Source organism: Rhinatrema bivittatum, chromosome 2 (genome assembly GCF_901001135.1).
Source record: "Rhinatrema bivittatum chromosome 2, aRhiBiv1.1, whole genome shotgun sequence".
Classification (NCBI taxonomy): Eukaryota; Metazoa; Chordata; class Amphibia; order Gymnophiona; family Rhinatrematidae; genus Rhinatrema; species Rhinatrema bivittatum.
In genome coordinates this window covers 11,290,056-11,305,355 of record NC_042616.1, presented here as the reverse complement: position 1 = coordinate 11,305,355, position 15,300 = coordinate 11,290,056, and the positions used below count along the sequence as shown (strand labels likewise).

The 15,300-nt window shown below is 47.0% G+C and overlaps 1 protein-coding gene across 1 annotated transcript in view; it reads left to right on the top strand.

Moving 5' to 3' along the window:
- LOC115086122 (oocyte zinc finger protein XlCOF6-like) overlaps nucleotides 1–11,048 on the top strand; it is a 52,369-nt gene extending 41,321 nt beyond the window's left edge. Inside the window, exon 5 of the mRNA XM_029592642.1 lies at nucleotides 8,705–11,048. Within this exon, the coding sequence (XP_029448502.1) occupies nucleotides 8,705–10,449 (1,745 nt within the window). The 3' untranslated portion in view covers nucleotides 10,450–11,048. The remainder of the gene's footprint in view (nucleotides 1–8,704) is intronic.
- The last annotated feature ends 4,252 nt before the right edge of the window (nucleotides 11,049–15,300 follow it).

The following is a 15,300-nucleotide window of genomic DNA, read 5'->3' as shown; positions in this document are numbered from 1 at the left end:
GTGACTGAGGAGCTCCCGATCCCATCGAGCATAATCCCCCCTGCTATCTCGCCATCGGAGCTTCATAGCTGTTCATCGGTAGCTGGATCATTATTGGAAGCAACTGGGATGGAGGGAAAGAAAAAATCAGTAGACTTGAAGTGTTTTTCTTTTGCTTATGCGGCGGCAGCGTTGGAGGGCGAGAGCGGAGCTGAAATGGAGGTGGATCGTGAGTCCTTGGATGTTCAAACGGAGGAGGCGGCTGAGACAGTAAAATCATGTGAAGCTTTGCCGACCTGCGAAGAGTTCTGCTCCTGGTTCAGTGATCCCTGTAAAAATATGAGGGCCATGAATTCAGAAGTTGTTGAAATGGGGGCAGAGCTTCAGGAGGAGCTTTGGACATTGGCTGCAGAATGCAGGAAGTGGAAAACAGGGCTCAGTGCGAAAATGGGGCAGCGAAGAGCAGGTGATATTAGATAAATGGGAGGATCTGGAGTATGGGCCCGGCCGATGCCACTTACCATTCAGAGGGGTCCCTGAGTGTGCAGATAGCAGCTCTGTGGTCGCTGCTCTCAGTAAAGCGATCCTTGCTGACCCCTCGGGGGCTGCGGCTAAGACGGAGATAAGATTGGAGCGTGCGCATAGAGCTCCGGGCCCCCAAACTGCTAAGAGACCCCGAGATATGTTGGTCTGGTATCACAGTTTTGCACTGAAGGAGAAAATAGTCTCTTTGGCCAGGAAGAAGATGTCATGGGAGTGGCAGGGGCCTGCGCTCTCGATCTTCCCGATTTGGCTCCCGCTGTGCCTCGCAGAAGGCAGGACTTAAGGGAAGTCACCAGAGTTATGCAGAAGGAGAAAATCCGTTATCGGTGGCTTTCCCCGTTTGGAATTGCGTTCTCCGTCAATGGCGTCGGTACTAGGGCGAGATCTTCTGCTGAGGCAGCCCCTAAGGAAGCAGGTTTCTAGGTTCCTGAAAGACTGCCAGCGCCGACACCGGCCAAGCAGCCTGCCAGCAGCACTCATTCGAAATGGCAGAGAGCTGGCAAGGTGGGGAAGCGGCTGGTTAGACAATCTGGTAGTCCCAGATCCCCTACTGGGCACAGAGCATAGCATTTGAAGGTTCAGCTTCCTGCACAGCTCCTAGCTTATTGGATCACAGCTGTCATAAAAGATAGAGCTGTTTAGGGGAGATCAATATATTTAGATATTTTCTATGTCTACTACTACGCCACCACACTGGTAGGAATTATTCATTTTATTCTCAATCCCATGCATCATACTCACGGATTGACTTCCTTTTAGTGGGAAAAGAATTCATGCCAGCAGTAATTAGTGCAGAAATAGGACCGGGTACTACTATCTATCATGAGCCTGTATGGTTAGATTTTCAAATTGGAGACCGAGATAAGGGGGATGGACCCTGGCGCCTTAATGATCGTCTATTAGATGATGATGATTTCCTTGCAAACCTGGAATTGGCAATCCAGGTTATCTTTCTTCTAATGATGTGGAAGGAATTTCCTCAGTGGTCCTCTGGGACTGTTTAGAGGCTGCTGTTAGGGGTAGACTGATTGCGAGGGCGTCATACAATGCAGCGGAATATCCTCGAGGTAGGACATGCAGGCTCTCCTCACTTACAGAAATCACTGAGCTTGAAGACTTGCATAAAAAATCTCTATCCCTGAAGATCTGTAAGAAGCTACTGCCGCTCGTCATACATTGCATTCCCTGCAATTAGAAGTTATTGCCCACCAATAAGACCTGACTAGACAATCGTTTGGAATAAGGCCTGTAAGCTGTTAGCCAGGTGCCTTAAGAGTCTGTTTATGCAATCCCAGGTTGTGAAGATTAAGGCTCAATCAGAGGAACTTCTTTTCTCTAATGCAGATATAAGGAATTATTTTATGCAATTCTGTGAGCACTTGTATAGCTCTGAACTCTCGATTAATGATAGCTCCATCGATGCCTGTTTAGCAGAAATAGAGTTGCCAAAGCTTTTGTCAGAAGAACAAGGCCAGGTTGGACAAGCAGAGACAGTAGAGGTGCTTCAAGTGATAAAAACATGGGGAAATCCCCTGGTCCAGATGGCTTTACTGCAAAGCTTTATAAATGTTTTAGCCTCCAGATTACTAAGCCTGCTTACTAAATTGTTCAGTTATTTAAGATTGGAGGTAATCTCTCACGAGATGCTAACACAGCGGTGGTATCTGTGATTGCAAAACCAGGGAGGGTTCTAGAATTATGTGGTTCATGTCGACAGATTTCCCTTAACATTGATTTGAAAATATTAGCCAAAGTTTTAGCAGACAGGTTAAACAAGGTGATCAGCTCAAGATCATGAGGTCTTGAACGAGTAGATGTGACTCGGTTATTTACACTTTCGAATAATAGAAGGACTAGGGGGCATTCCATGAAGTTAGCAAGTAGCACATTTAAGACTAATCGGAAAAAAATTCATTTTCACTCAACGCACAATAAATCTCTGGAATTTGTTGCCAGAGGATGTGGTTAGTGCAGTTAGTGTAGCTGGGTTCAAAAAAGGTTTGGATAAGTTCTTGGAAGAGAAGTCCATTAACTGCTATTAATCAAGTTTACTTGGGGAATAGCCACTGCTATTAATTGCATCAGTGCATCAGTAGCATGGGATCTTCTTAGTGTTTGGGTACTTGCCAGGTTCTTGTGGCCTGGTTTGGCCTCTGTTGGAAACAGGATGCTGGGCTTGATGGACCCTTGGTCTGACCCAGCATGGCATGTTCTTATGTTCAATCCACAATGATCAGGCAGAATGGCCGCAGATAATGTTAGAAAATTGCAGGATTTAATTTGGTGGTGCACAGAGAGAACAATCCCGACTGTGCTTCTTTCAATTGATGCTGAGGCAGCTTCTGATATCATGCACTGGCCCTTTCTCTTTAAAACATTAGGGAAAATGCAGTTTGGGAGCCAGTTTTTGAATTGGATCTGTAGACATTAAAGTGAATGGGGGCTACTCAGGAAGGTTTGGAGAGCAGAGGGGCACACGTCAGGGTTGCCCACTGTCTCCTCTCCTCTTTGCAGTTTTCCTCGAACATTTGCGACCAGGATTCCTTCGGCTGGCAATATATCTGGGATTTCAGTGGGGAGTGAGAACTATAAGATGGCCACGTCTGCAGATGACATCCTATTCACGCTTACACCTTAAGGGGTGTCCTAACTGAAATGACTACATTTAGTAGTGTGTCAGGGTTTAAAGTCAATGTGGAAGAATCAGAAATGCTGGATATATCTTTAACGAGTGAGGACATCGCATTGTTAAAAAACAACTTTTTCCTGTCGTGTAGCCAGATGGACTCAGAACAGATGGGTTTAGTATGCTTGTGCTAGCAGTTGGAGACGGATCTGAAGTCAGCACGGGTATATATACCCCCACAGGAAGCGTAGTAACTCAGTAATTTCCGTCTCCAAAGCAGTTTGGAGAGCCTGCACGCTCGTGGAAGCGTGTTTTCCAATCTACTTTCTTCTTACTAAAATTTCTACTGAACTATTGAGCCCCGCGCTCCTGCGGTGATACCAATCGGTCCCTCCCCCAGTGGAGCTTCCCGGGGTGATTTCCGTGATCCCCCGGAGGTTAAGACCTCGGTCTGGTGGCCGAATCGCGGCAGGGACGTAGCCCCCGGGCGAGGCTCGAGTGGGGCGAGTGAGGCGCCTCGGTCCCGGCGTGGACGAGGCAGCGGGTGCATTCCTCTAACGCGGCGGTGAAGGTACTTGACCTCTCCCCCCGCAGCCGGAGACCGCCCGGGTTTTAGCCGGGAAGTGCCGATGATCAGGTAAGGCGTATATCACTTACTTTTTGGTCTCCGAGGAAGGAGGATCGGCGGCGTGGCTTATAGGCGACACGCCGTGGTGGGTGCCATTTTGTTGGCCTTGTTCAGGTATTGTGCGTACATGATAGGCGCCTGCCTATGACTAAGCGCATATGTATAGCTAGCATGTTGCTGAGCGCATGTTGCTGGGCGCATATTGCTTATCATTGGATATATATATTGCTGCCGCATATTATCAAGCGCCTGTTATATTAAGCGTATATTGCTGCCGCGTATTATTGTGCGCCTGTTATATTAAGCGTATATTGCTGCCGCGTATTATTGTGCACCTGTTATATTAAGCGTATACTGGTGACGCGTATTTTGTGCGCTTAAGCGTGTATTGCTGCCGTATATCATCAAGCGCTTACTTTTCAATGGAACAGAACGCCTCAGTGTCTTCAGCGGGGGCGCCTCCTGCCCCCGGCATTAAAGCCCTCGGCCTCTGCTCCGCATGCCAGCTTAGAGCCACGCATAGTGAAGACCCAGACTCCCTATGTGCCCAATGTGAGGAGGCCTTGAGACGCTCAGGCCAGGACCAGTCTCAGCCACGATTTCCTGACAGTTCCCCAGTGGCTACCCCGGAGTTAGCGGGCAGTCTCGACCAATCTGGAATCCCGGGGGATCTTGTACCCCGGCGATTAGAGACCGCCTCCATTTCCTGGGTGGATCTCTTTCAGGGGATTCATGCCTTCGTACAGATGCAAACGGCTTCCCGTCCAGGCCCTGCTGTTCCTGTTGTTTCTGCTGTTCCTGCTGTGGCTGCGACTGCGGCGGCGGCTGCTGCGGTTGCGGTTCCAGCAGATCCTGTTCCTGGGCCCTCATGCCCTTTTCGGGAGCGGGACCTCCCGCTGCTGGACAGTCCGGATCAGTCGGACCAGGAGGTTTCACTGGACGAGTCCGAACTCCCGGACGAAGGGGAGCTCCCCTCAGGGATCGAGCCATATAGAACCATGAGGCGGTTCTTCCCGAAGGAGGATCTCTCCGACCTGGTATCTCAGTGTCTGGCGGAGTTGGATATTACAGGTCCTAGTGCCACGGTACCCTCTGCGCAGAACCCCCTGCTGGAAGGTCTTCGTCCTACCGCCCGCCATTTTCCATTCTTGCAAGCGGCACAGCAACTGATAGATTTAGAATGGGCTGCGCCAGCGGCCTCCTTCAAAGAGGGTCGGGCCCTGAACCCCCTGGCAGCGGCTATCCAGGAGCTGCTGGCGTGCCCTCAGGTGGACGCCTTAATTAGCGCTGTGGTCAAGCGCACTACAATTCCAGTTGAAGGGGGGGCGGCCCTCAAGGAGCCTCATGACCGGCGACTGGACGCCATTCTGAAACAGACTTTCGAGGTGGCGGCTTTATCTTTGCGGATCGCAACCTGCTGCACAGTGGTGACGCGTTCCTGTTTGTCGCAGGTCAGGAACAACGCTCCGGCAGCAGACATGGAGTCGGCATGTACCCCCTGGCAGCGGCTATCCAGGAGCTGCCAGGGGGGTCGAGATTACGTCGGACCAGTGAGTCCTCGCCATCATCCGAGAGGGGTATTATCTATATAGATATATATCTATCTGGGCGGCGGGTGGACGCGCGTTTATCCGGACGCAGGGAGCCGGCGGTGAAAGCGGCCTCCAGCAGCCCCCGCCGGCAGTGAATGAATGCACGCCTGTGTACGACCGTGAAATTTCGGCGCTCAAGGAAGTCACATGCCGTGACGTCAAGCGTCGTGACGTCACGCCTTGAGCACTGAAATTGCACGGGCGTGCATTCATTCACTGCCGGCGGGGGCTGCTGGAGGCCGCTTTCACCGCCGGCTCCCTCCGCCTGGATGAACACACGCCCGCCGGCTCCCGCCGTTTCCGCCTGGATAAACGCGCGTGGAGATGGGGGATTCGGAAACTGACATCTAGGTATATATATATATATATAATACCTAGATGTCAGTTTCAACCGGCGGGCGGGTGGACGCGCGTTTATCCAGGCGTAGAAAAGGGATAGTCAGGGCACGCGTCACTGTATGGAAGGGAATAGCTAATTCGCTCGTTTACATTTAATCTACATGCCGCATGCGGAAGGGGTTACCCGGGGATTTAAAGAGGCGGTAGGGATGGGTTAAAGGGGATAGTGTATTGCAGGAAGGGCTAACGCGGCCGGCAAGTGAGTAGAAGGCGAGTTAGGAGCAGGGTAACCGCGGTTGCACTTTACTGTATCGATCTGTAAGTCAGGACAGGTTTGATGGGGGTGATTTGTGTGAAAAGGAATGAGTTTTCCCTCCTTATTAGCTGTTCTCGGGTTATGAGTATTGTTTATTTATATCATTGAATTGTTATCCTTGCCTCCAGTCATTTATCTGTTTAACAGTTTAGTTACTGTCTTATTCATTCCATTATTTGAATAATCATTTAGAACATAATAAATTGCCATTTTGGGTCAGACCAAGGGTCCATCAAGCCCAGCATCCTGTTTCCAACAGAGGCCAAACCAGGCCACAAGAACCTGGCAAGTACCCAAAACTAAGAAGATCCCATGCTACTGATGCAATTAATAGCAGTAGCTATTCCCTAAGTAAACTTAATTAATAGCAGGTAATGAACTTCTCCTCCAAGAACTTATCCAAACCTTTTTTGAACCCAGCTACACTAACTGCACTTACCACATCCTCTGGCAACAAATTCCAGAGCTTAATTGTGCGTTGAGTGAAAAAGAATTTTCTCCGATTAGTCTTAAATGTGCTACTTGCTAACTTCATGGAATGCTCCCTAGTCCTTCTATTATTCGAAAGTGTAAATAACTGATGCACATTTACCCGATCTAGACTTCTCATATCCCTCCCTCATCCGTCTCTTCTCCAAGCTGAACAGCCCTAACCTCTTTAGTCTTTTCTCATAGGGGAGCTGTTCCATCCCCTTTATCATTTTGGTCGCCCTTCTCTGTACCTTCTCCATTGCTTACTTACAGCTCGATACAGTAAAGTTCAGTTGAAGATTTCTCGTCTGTAACGAGCTCGCTGCGCACAATTCGGACGCGTAAGGCAAACCAGCGATACAGTCTCCAGTTTTGCGTGTCCGTAGCGCTTCTTAAAACAGACGCGTAACCCTTCCCGCACCCGGCATGTAAATGAACGAATTAGCTGTATAATGAAGGAATTAGCTATTCCCCTCCGATACCGTAACGGGCACTCAGGTTCTCTCATTAGTAACGCACTGTTTTGCCGCGGCCGTAACGTGTTAGTTTACCGCCTCCCCCTAGTAGGAGTTAGGACTGTGAGTCTAGTAACAAATCCATCGACACCGCTTAAGATACTCAAAAACAATAAAACACAATTTAAAAAAAAGCGATACAGAGATGATCGAGAAAATGTAATGATGTGGGACACATAAAACCTGTCAGAAGAAAAAATAAAAATTTTTAATACCTGTCGGACGGCCGCGTGGGTCCAGGCGGCCGGCGGCGGCGGGAGCCGGGTGGTCGCGTGTTAAATCTAGGCCGGGTCCGCACAGGCGCGCATTCATTCACTGCCGGAGGCAACCCCCACCGGCAGTGAATGAATGCGCGCCTGTGCGACCCCTGCGATTCGGCGCTCAAGGCGTGACGTCACGGCATGTGACTGCCTTGAGCGCCGAATCGCAGGGGTCGCACAGGCGCACATTCATTCATTCATCCAGGCGGAGGAGCCGGCTGCTTTCGCTACCGGCTCCTCCGCCTGGATGAATGAATGCGCGCCTGTGCGACCCCTGCGATTCGGCGCTCAAGGCAGTCACATGCCGTGACGTCACGCCTTGAGCGCCGAATCGCAGGGGTCGCACAGGCGCGCATTCATTCACTGCCGGTGGGGGCTGCCGGCAGTGAATGAATGCGCGCCTGTGCGGACCCGGCCTAGATTTAACACGCGACCACCCGGCTCCTGCCGCTGCCGGCCACCTGGACCCACGCGGCCGTCTGAAACAAACGCGCGTCCACCCGCCGCCCGGAACAGGCGCCCACCCGCCCGCGGCCTAGATTTAACACGCAACCACCGGCCCCCCGGATCCCGCCGGCCGCCTGGACCCACGCGGCCCACCGACAGGTATTTAAAAATTTTGTTTTTTACACTTCCTGGTACCTGTCATTTCAAATGTCATTTGAAATGACAGGTACCAGCGCACCCAGGTTACTGTATAGGCGCTGTATTAAGCGCCTATACAGTCAAATGGGTTACGCGGGCATAACCCTTCCCTACCGCTTTAAAGCCGCGGCATGCATTTGCATGCGATTAGAGGAGAGTATCGGGGAGTTAGTGAAGAGAACTGTGCGAGCGGGGAGGAAGGGTGCGCCTGACACTACCTCACTGTTTCTACCTCGACCTTACTGTATCGACCTGTTAATGTTCCAGGGTGGGAAAAGGGTGAGTGAGAGAGGGGAGGGTATTCCTCTTATATATTGGACACTACTCAGTTTTTGCTGATGTTGTGGAAATTGTTTGTTTGCTTATTGTGGCGGTTGGACAGTCTGTTATAAAAATTGTCAAATTCTAAAGAACAGGAATTCCGATAGTGTGAAAAATTTGTGTAAAGATGTTTTTAGTTTATCTATTTTATGTTGTTATGTTTTATTTGTGATTGAATGTGTGTGTATCTTTGTAACCGACCCTGAACAATTGCATAAATAAATAAAATAGATCCTACACAGTATGATAAGGAGAGCCACAGGAGCTCTCTAAAGACATCACACAGGAGTTTTCCAGGTGTCTCCCAAAGCTTCTGCTAAGTCACAGAATTCTCTAATATCAGGGATCCCATGTGGTCATAGTGTGATCCTTCAAGAAGTCTGATCCCAGGTGATTGGTAGCGTTAGGTTCCATTGTCACTGTCACACGATTTATTCCTTTTTTTTTTTTTTTTTTTTATAATATCCAGCAGACAATGAGAAGAGGGAGGAGAATAGAGAAGAACACCCTACAGTACTGCCACTTACAGCAAGACAATCAAGAAATGCCTATGAGAATCTTTCCCAGAGGACTGAGGGGGGAGGCACGAGCCAAAGTCAGCAGGAACTGGAGCAGAAGCAGCGACCCCCTGCAGGCGATTCACTGGATGGAGTAATTGCATGTGAGAGAAGTGATAGGGAGGTCACAGACATCTCTGAGCACCAAAGACAGCCGAGGGCAGGGAAACCCTTTCAGATTAATAACAGTGATCAAATGACTTCTGCTCTCTACCAGAAAGACCTGAGAGTAGAGAGACCCTTCCAGAGTAATAACAGTGATCAAATGACTTCTGACTTCCACCAAATAGAGGAGAAGGGGAAGCAACCCTTTCCCTGTCACACCTGTGGGAGAACATTTGATAGGAAATGTCATTTTGTATTGCACCAGAAAACCCACACAGGAGTGAGACCTTTTCCATGCTCTTGGTGTGGAAAATCTTTCAAACAGAAGGTAACCCTGCAGTTACATCAGAGAATCCACACTCAAGGGAACACTTTCACTTGTACTGAATGTAAGAAAAACTTTTCTAGCAGTGAATCCTTAGTAAGACACAAAAGAACCCACGGGGGTCATAGACCCTTTCCTTGCCCTCAAGATGGGGAATCTTATAGCTCTGAGTTCTCTTTATTAAATCACCCGAAAATGGAGACAGAAGAGGGAACATTATCAAGTCCTGAAAGTGGAGAAAACATCATTCAAAAGGAAGACCTGATAAATCAAAAAACAGAGAAAGAAAAAACATTATTCCTGTGTACTGATGGGAACAAAAACTTTTATCAGAAAGAAAACTTCAAAAGACAACTAAAATTCCAACAAGGAGAGAAGGCAAATTTAAGTAATGAATGCAATAAAATCTTATTGTGTGGGAAAGTCTTTTCAGGAGCTGGAAAAAAATATACTGATGAAAGACCATTGTCTTGCATTCAGGCTGAAAAACATTTCAGTTGGAAGGCAAATGTCCCACAGCAGAAGAAATTCCCCAAAGTAGAAAGTCAATTCATACATACTGAGTGTGATCAAAGCTTCAGGAATGAGCACAACCTGATAATCCACCAGAGAGTCCACACTGGAGTAAAACCATTTACATGTAGTGAGTGTGGTAAAAGTTTCAGTCACAAACGCACTCTCTCAGTTCACCAGACAATCCACACTGGAGTAAAACCATTTCAGTGTAGTGAATGTGATAAATGGTTCAGACATAAGGGAAACCTCAAACTCCACCAGAGAATCCACACAGGAGAGAAGCCATTTACATGTAGTGAGTGTGGCAAAAGTTTCAATCGGAAAGGAAACTTCAAATGTCACCAGAGAATCCACACAGGAGAGAAACCATTTGCATGTAGTGAATGTGGCAAAAGGTTTAGTTGGAAGACATATCTCAAGTGGCATCAGAGAATACACACAGGAGAGAAACCATTTACATGTGGTGAGTGTGGCAAAAGTTTCAATGAGAAAGGAACCTTCACAAGCCACCAGAGAATCCACACAGGAGAGAAACCATTTACATGTGGTGAGTGTGGCAAAAGGTTTAGTTGGAAGAAATATCTCAAGAGGCATCAGAGAATCCACACTGGAGTGAAACCAACTCCTTGTACTTTGTGTGGTAAAAGCTTTAGAACAAAGAAAGAACTTGCAAGCCACCAGAAAAACCACACAGGAGTCAAATGTAATTAACAAAATCTCTTATAGTTTTTGAAATTGTAGACTGGTCTGATAAAGTTCTTAAATAGTTGGATGCAAGAGGAATAAATCTACATAATCCCATCATTTAACCTATAAGAGTTTGTGTACACTGAGATTGTACTTTCGAACAGCTGAAGGTAGTGTGAACCTTACAGATGCAAATACTCCAACAGTGCTAAAGTACAAAAGTGAATGCTCAAAACTTGTCTCTATCCTTAAGCTTGGACAGTTATTACAATGATTGGAAGGAATAAGTGAAACTCTACCAGTACATAAGGATAAGAAGGAATGGAATTTGCAAAACGATAGAAATCTTTTTAAAGAATCAGACCAGTAAACATGAACAATTAATTGCCAAAAACATATATAGTGGGAAATATAAAGAGTTATTCCAGAAATGCAACACAAATCAAAATCTGATACATGAATGGCCCTGGAATGGTGAGTTTAAACACAGAGATGAGGGATTGATAATTGCAGCACAGGACGTGGATGGTTCACAGCCAGCAGAGAAAAAAAACTGGTAACAGACAAACGCAGGTTCTGTAAAACAGAACTAGAAATAGTTTCCTAGCTTGTAGACAGATGGATTCAGGACCAGTGGGATATGCTCCCCTGCCAGCAGATGGAGACGGAGCAAGCTGACCTCACAGAATATACCCCTGCAGTGACCTCAGCCTGCCAGTATTCTCCGTCTCCAGCAGATGGTGGATGTGCATCTCCCTACTTGGGGATTGCTTCGATTTGAAAAAGGAGAACTAAGGAAAATAAATTTGCCCTGCTCTCCTGTGGTGATACCAAAGGTCCCTCCTCAGTTAAGAATTCCCGAGGTAATTTCCATGGTCCCTCAGATCTGTGCCTTGGTCCGGTAGCTGGTTTTAACCGGCGTGGACTTAGCTGATTGTACAGCTTAAAGGCAGCGGGTGCAGGAAGTCTATCGTGGCGGTGACAGCAGATGCCCTCTTGCCCCGCAGCTGGAGACCGTCTCTGTACTCAGCCATTAAGGGCTGAGCTCGGGTAATTTAAAAAAAAAAATTATAAGGCAGAGACAGTGTAGAGGAGTTTGTCAGCACTTCCTCCAGTCTCCGTGCACCATTCCGACGTTCATTTCCACTCCCACGTTCATTTCCACTCCAGTGGGGGTTAGGGGAACTGGGCAGCCTGGCGAGTTGAGAGGCCATGGTGGGCTAGGCCCCACTGTTAGGCTTTCTCCTGTGCGCCACGTGGCGTTTTTGCGTGTTTGACTGCCCTCTACTGGAACGTCAGTGTATGCAGTGCATCCGGCTCTGCATACAAGTTGTGTGCTCAGGTTTTGGCGTGACTCCTGTGGATACATTTTTTAAATGTATCGGCGGTGCGCTCAGCTTGTGGTGCGTAGTTTGTGTGTAGTTTTGTAGTGCTTACTCTTACCTAATTTTTGTGCGCATAAAATTTGTATGCTTGAAATTTTTCTGCGCGAGCTGGCTGGGCGCACGTTCGCCGTTGGCTGTGAATAAGAAATATAAGCTCCTTTCTTTCTTTTTGTGTTGCCTATCATATTCAGGCATCTCAGCCTGGAGTGCCCTCTAACGTGTCAGCGCTGTTTAGAGACTCAGGAAGAATTGTCTTCTGATTTTACTAAGCCTGGTTCCTCCCAGCCTGATGATGGTCTGGTTAAGGATTTGTCTGGCCTAACGCCGGACCTTGGAACTTCGTTGACTGGTTCCTCCACAGGAGATAGCAGCTTCGTGGGCCTCGCTCCTGGTTTTGGCTTGGATCCTTCTGCCTTTTCTTGGGTAGAGTTTTTCAAGGATTGCAATCATTCCTTCAGGCGCAGTCCTCTGCCTCAACCAATCCTGTTAGATCAGATCCTCTGCCGGAGGCCCCTCCCTCTTCCAGTCCTATGTTTAACCGCCGAAGCTGTGGGTATTCCCAATGGGAACCCGGCTGGCAAAGATGACACTAATCCTGATTACCTTGAAGATGGGGAAATTCCTCCAGGACTGGAACTGAATTGGACCATGTTATGGTTCTTTCATAGAGATAAACTGCCGGCCCTGGGTGTTCCTGAGCAGATTCCATATCTGAGCCAAAGAAGAATTCCATTTTGGTTTCTTGGCGAAAAGCCTCTTTTTTTTCCTTATTATGGAAGCCATTCAAGAATTGATGAATGTTGAATGGGACACTTTGGAGGCAAATTTTAAAGGGGGTCGGACATTGGAAGGTCTGAACGCCCTGGATCCAGTGGTTAGAGAGTGTTTTGTGTTTTCTGAAAGTGGATGCACTTGTCTGTGCTGACTCTTAGTGGACGACTATATCCGTGGAGGGAGAAGCGGCCTTGAAGGATGTACATGATAGGAGGACTGAGACCATACTTAAGCAGGCCTTTGAGAAAGAAAGAGATTTAACATTAGCTGAAAACATGTCACAGGAAATAGTCCAATTTATGGAATGGGTGGAAGGACATCTTCAGGTGATCTTGGCCTCTCACATTGCAGGAAAAGACAATGTAAGAGCGGACTTTCTCAGCAGAGAGAGTCTGGACTCAGGAGAATGGGTATTGTCGGACAAGGCATTTCTGCTGATAGTGAATCCCCTGATGCTTTCCGTTCTTTGACCTGCTGGCAACTTTGCACAATGCGAAAGTTCCTCGATTCTTCAGTCGCAGGAGAGATTCGTGGTTCCCAGGTATCCAAGCTCCCATGCAAGTCTGATTGGAAGACAAGCTGCCTTATTCCTTTCCCCCATAGCCCATCTGGGGCAGAATAGTTTGCAGGATCGAGGGCCACAGGTGGCACCAGATTGACCCAGAAAACCATGGTATCCAGAACTGCATAGTCTCCTGGTTGAAACTCCCCCCCTTTGTCTTCCGCCCAACAAGAATCTGTTGCAGCAGGGACCTGCCCTTCATGAAGATCCAACTCTGTTTTGTCCTACGTTTTGGCCCCTGAGAGGGCTCGTTTGTTGAAGCTCGGGTATTCTTTGGTGGTGATTGCCACCTTGCTCCGCACTCGAAACGTCTCCACCTCCTTAGCCTGTGTGCGGGTTTGGAGAGTGTTTGAGGCCTGGTGTGAGGATCGAGGTGTTAAGATCCTGCTCATTTTGGAATTTTTGCAGCATGGGTAAATAAAGGCTTAGCCCTTAATTCCCTGAAGGTACAGGTTGCGGCTCTTGCCTGTTTCAGGGACCAGATGAATGCTGACTCCTTATCTCATTCTGATGTGGGCCATTTTTTTTTTTTTAAATTATTTATATTTTTTGAGGTTATTCCAGTATAGTAAACAGAATGGTTACAAAATTACCAAATACAGGATTGTCAGATAACAATGAATGCCAAAACAATGCATATTGTACCCAGAATATAAACACAGATGAATACGAGTATGAACACAGTCTTGTTTGATCTAATTGTTAACCTGTCACGAAGGCTCTGTCTATCAGAATTGCACTGTACAGGACTTAGTCATCAAATGTACATACTGTAGACAGGTAAAATATAAATGTAAGCATGGATCATACAAGCTGTATAAACAATCAAAACAACTTTCTGTCAAAATGTTAGCAATTTGTAATATTTATTTTATTTATTTATTTCAGATTTTTATATACCGGCATTCGAGACAGCAGTCACATCGTGCTGGTTCACATAAAACAGGGGTGCATAGTAAACATAACTATAACAATGGTGTTGAAAAGGCAGTTACATATAACAGGGTGATAAGAACTTGGCTGAGAAGGAAGAGAAAGGAAAGGTTATTGAAATTCACACAGGTAAACGATAGAAGATAAGGATGACCATGGTGTATTTGGAGATTAGTTAACCGAGTTGGAGATTAGTTAACCATGTTGGAGATTAGTTAACCATGGTATAGTTGGAGATTAGGGGTGGCTTGGCGGTGTTCTATCAATTGGCGTCCGGGAAAGCTTGTGTGAATATCCAGGTCTTTAGTCTTTTTTTGAAAGTTGAGATGCATGGTTCTGTTCTTAGATTTGAGGGGATGGAGTTCCATAACGGTGGAATGGCTGTAGAGAAAGCCCGGTCTCTTAGTGTGCAGTGTCTGGTGGATTTGGACGGTGGTACCTGTAGCGATCCCCTGTATGCATCTCTTGTCGGTCTTGACGAATTGTGTAGTTGGAGAGGGATCTGTAGTTCAATGGGAGCCAGTTGGTTGATGTTTTTGTAAGTGGTAAGAATGGCCTTGTATATTATTCTAAAGTGTATAGGTAGCCAATGGAGGCTCTTTAGAATGGGGGTTATGTGGTCCCTTCTCCTGGTATTTGTCAGAATTCGTGCAGCTGCGTTTTGCACCATCTGAAGCGGTTTGGTGTATGAAGCGGGAAGGCCAAGTAGGATGGTGTTACAGTAGTCTAATTTTGAAAAAATGATTGCTTGTAGAATGGATCTGAAATCTTGGGCATGGAAAAGTGGTCTAATTCTTTTCAGCACTTGTAGTTGGTAGAAACAGTCTTTGGTGGTTTTGTTAATAGTGGCTTTGAAGTTCAGGCGATTATCAATTAAGACTCCTAGGTCTCTCACTTGTGTGATTGTTGGCGTGGCTTGTTGTGCAGAGGTGATGGTGCTGTTTTCTGAAGCGATGAGCAGGAGTTCAGTTTTGCCGGAATTTAATACCAGGTTTAGGCTGGTATTATATATATATATATATATATAAGACAAGTGTATCATAAAGACCAATAAACCTTGAAAGTAAAACCTCTAGCATTTTTGTCTACATTTTAATTCTTCCCTCCCCCCTCCTCCTACAAGTCCGGATCTCTAGCCATCTCCCTCTCATCTAAACTATCATATTGTAGAGCTGCTGAGTACATAACGGTAGCAAAGTAAGGGCTTAATGATTCTCGCAG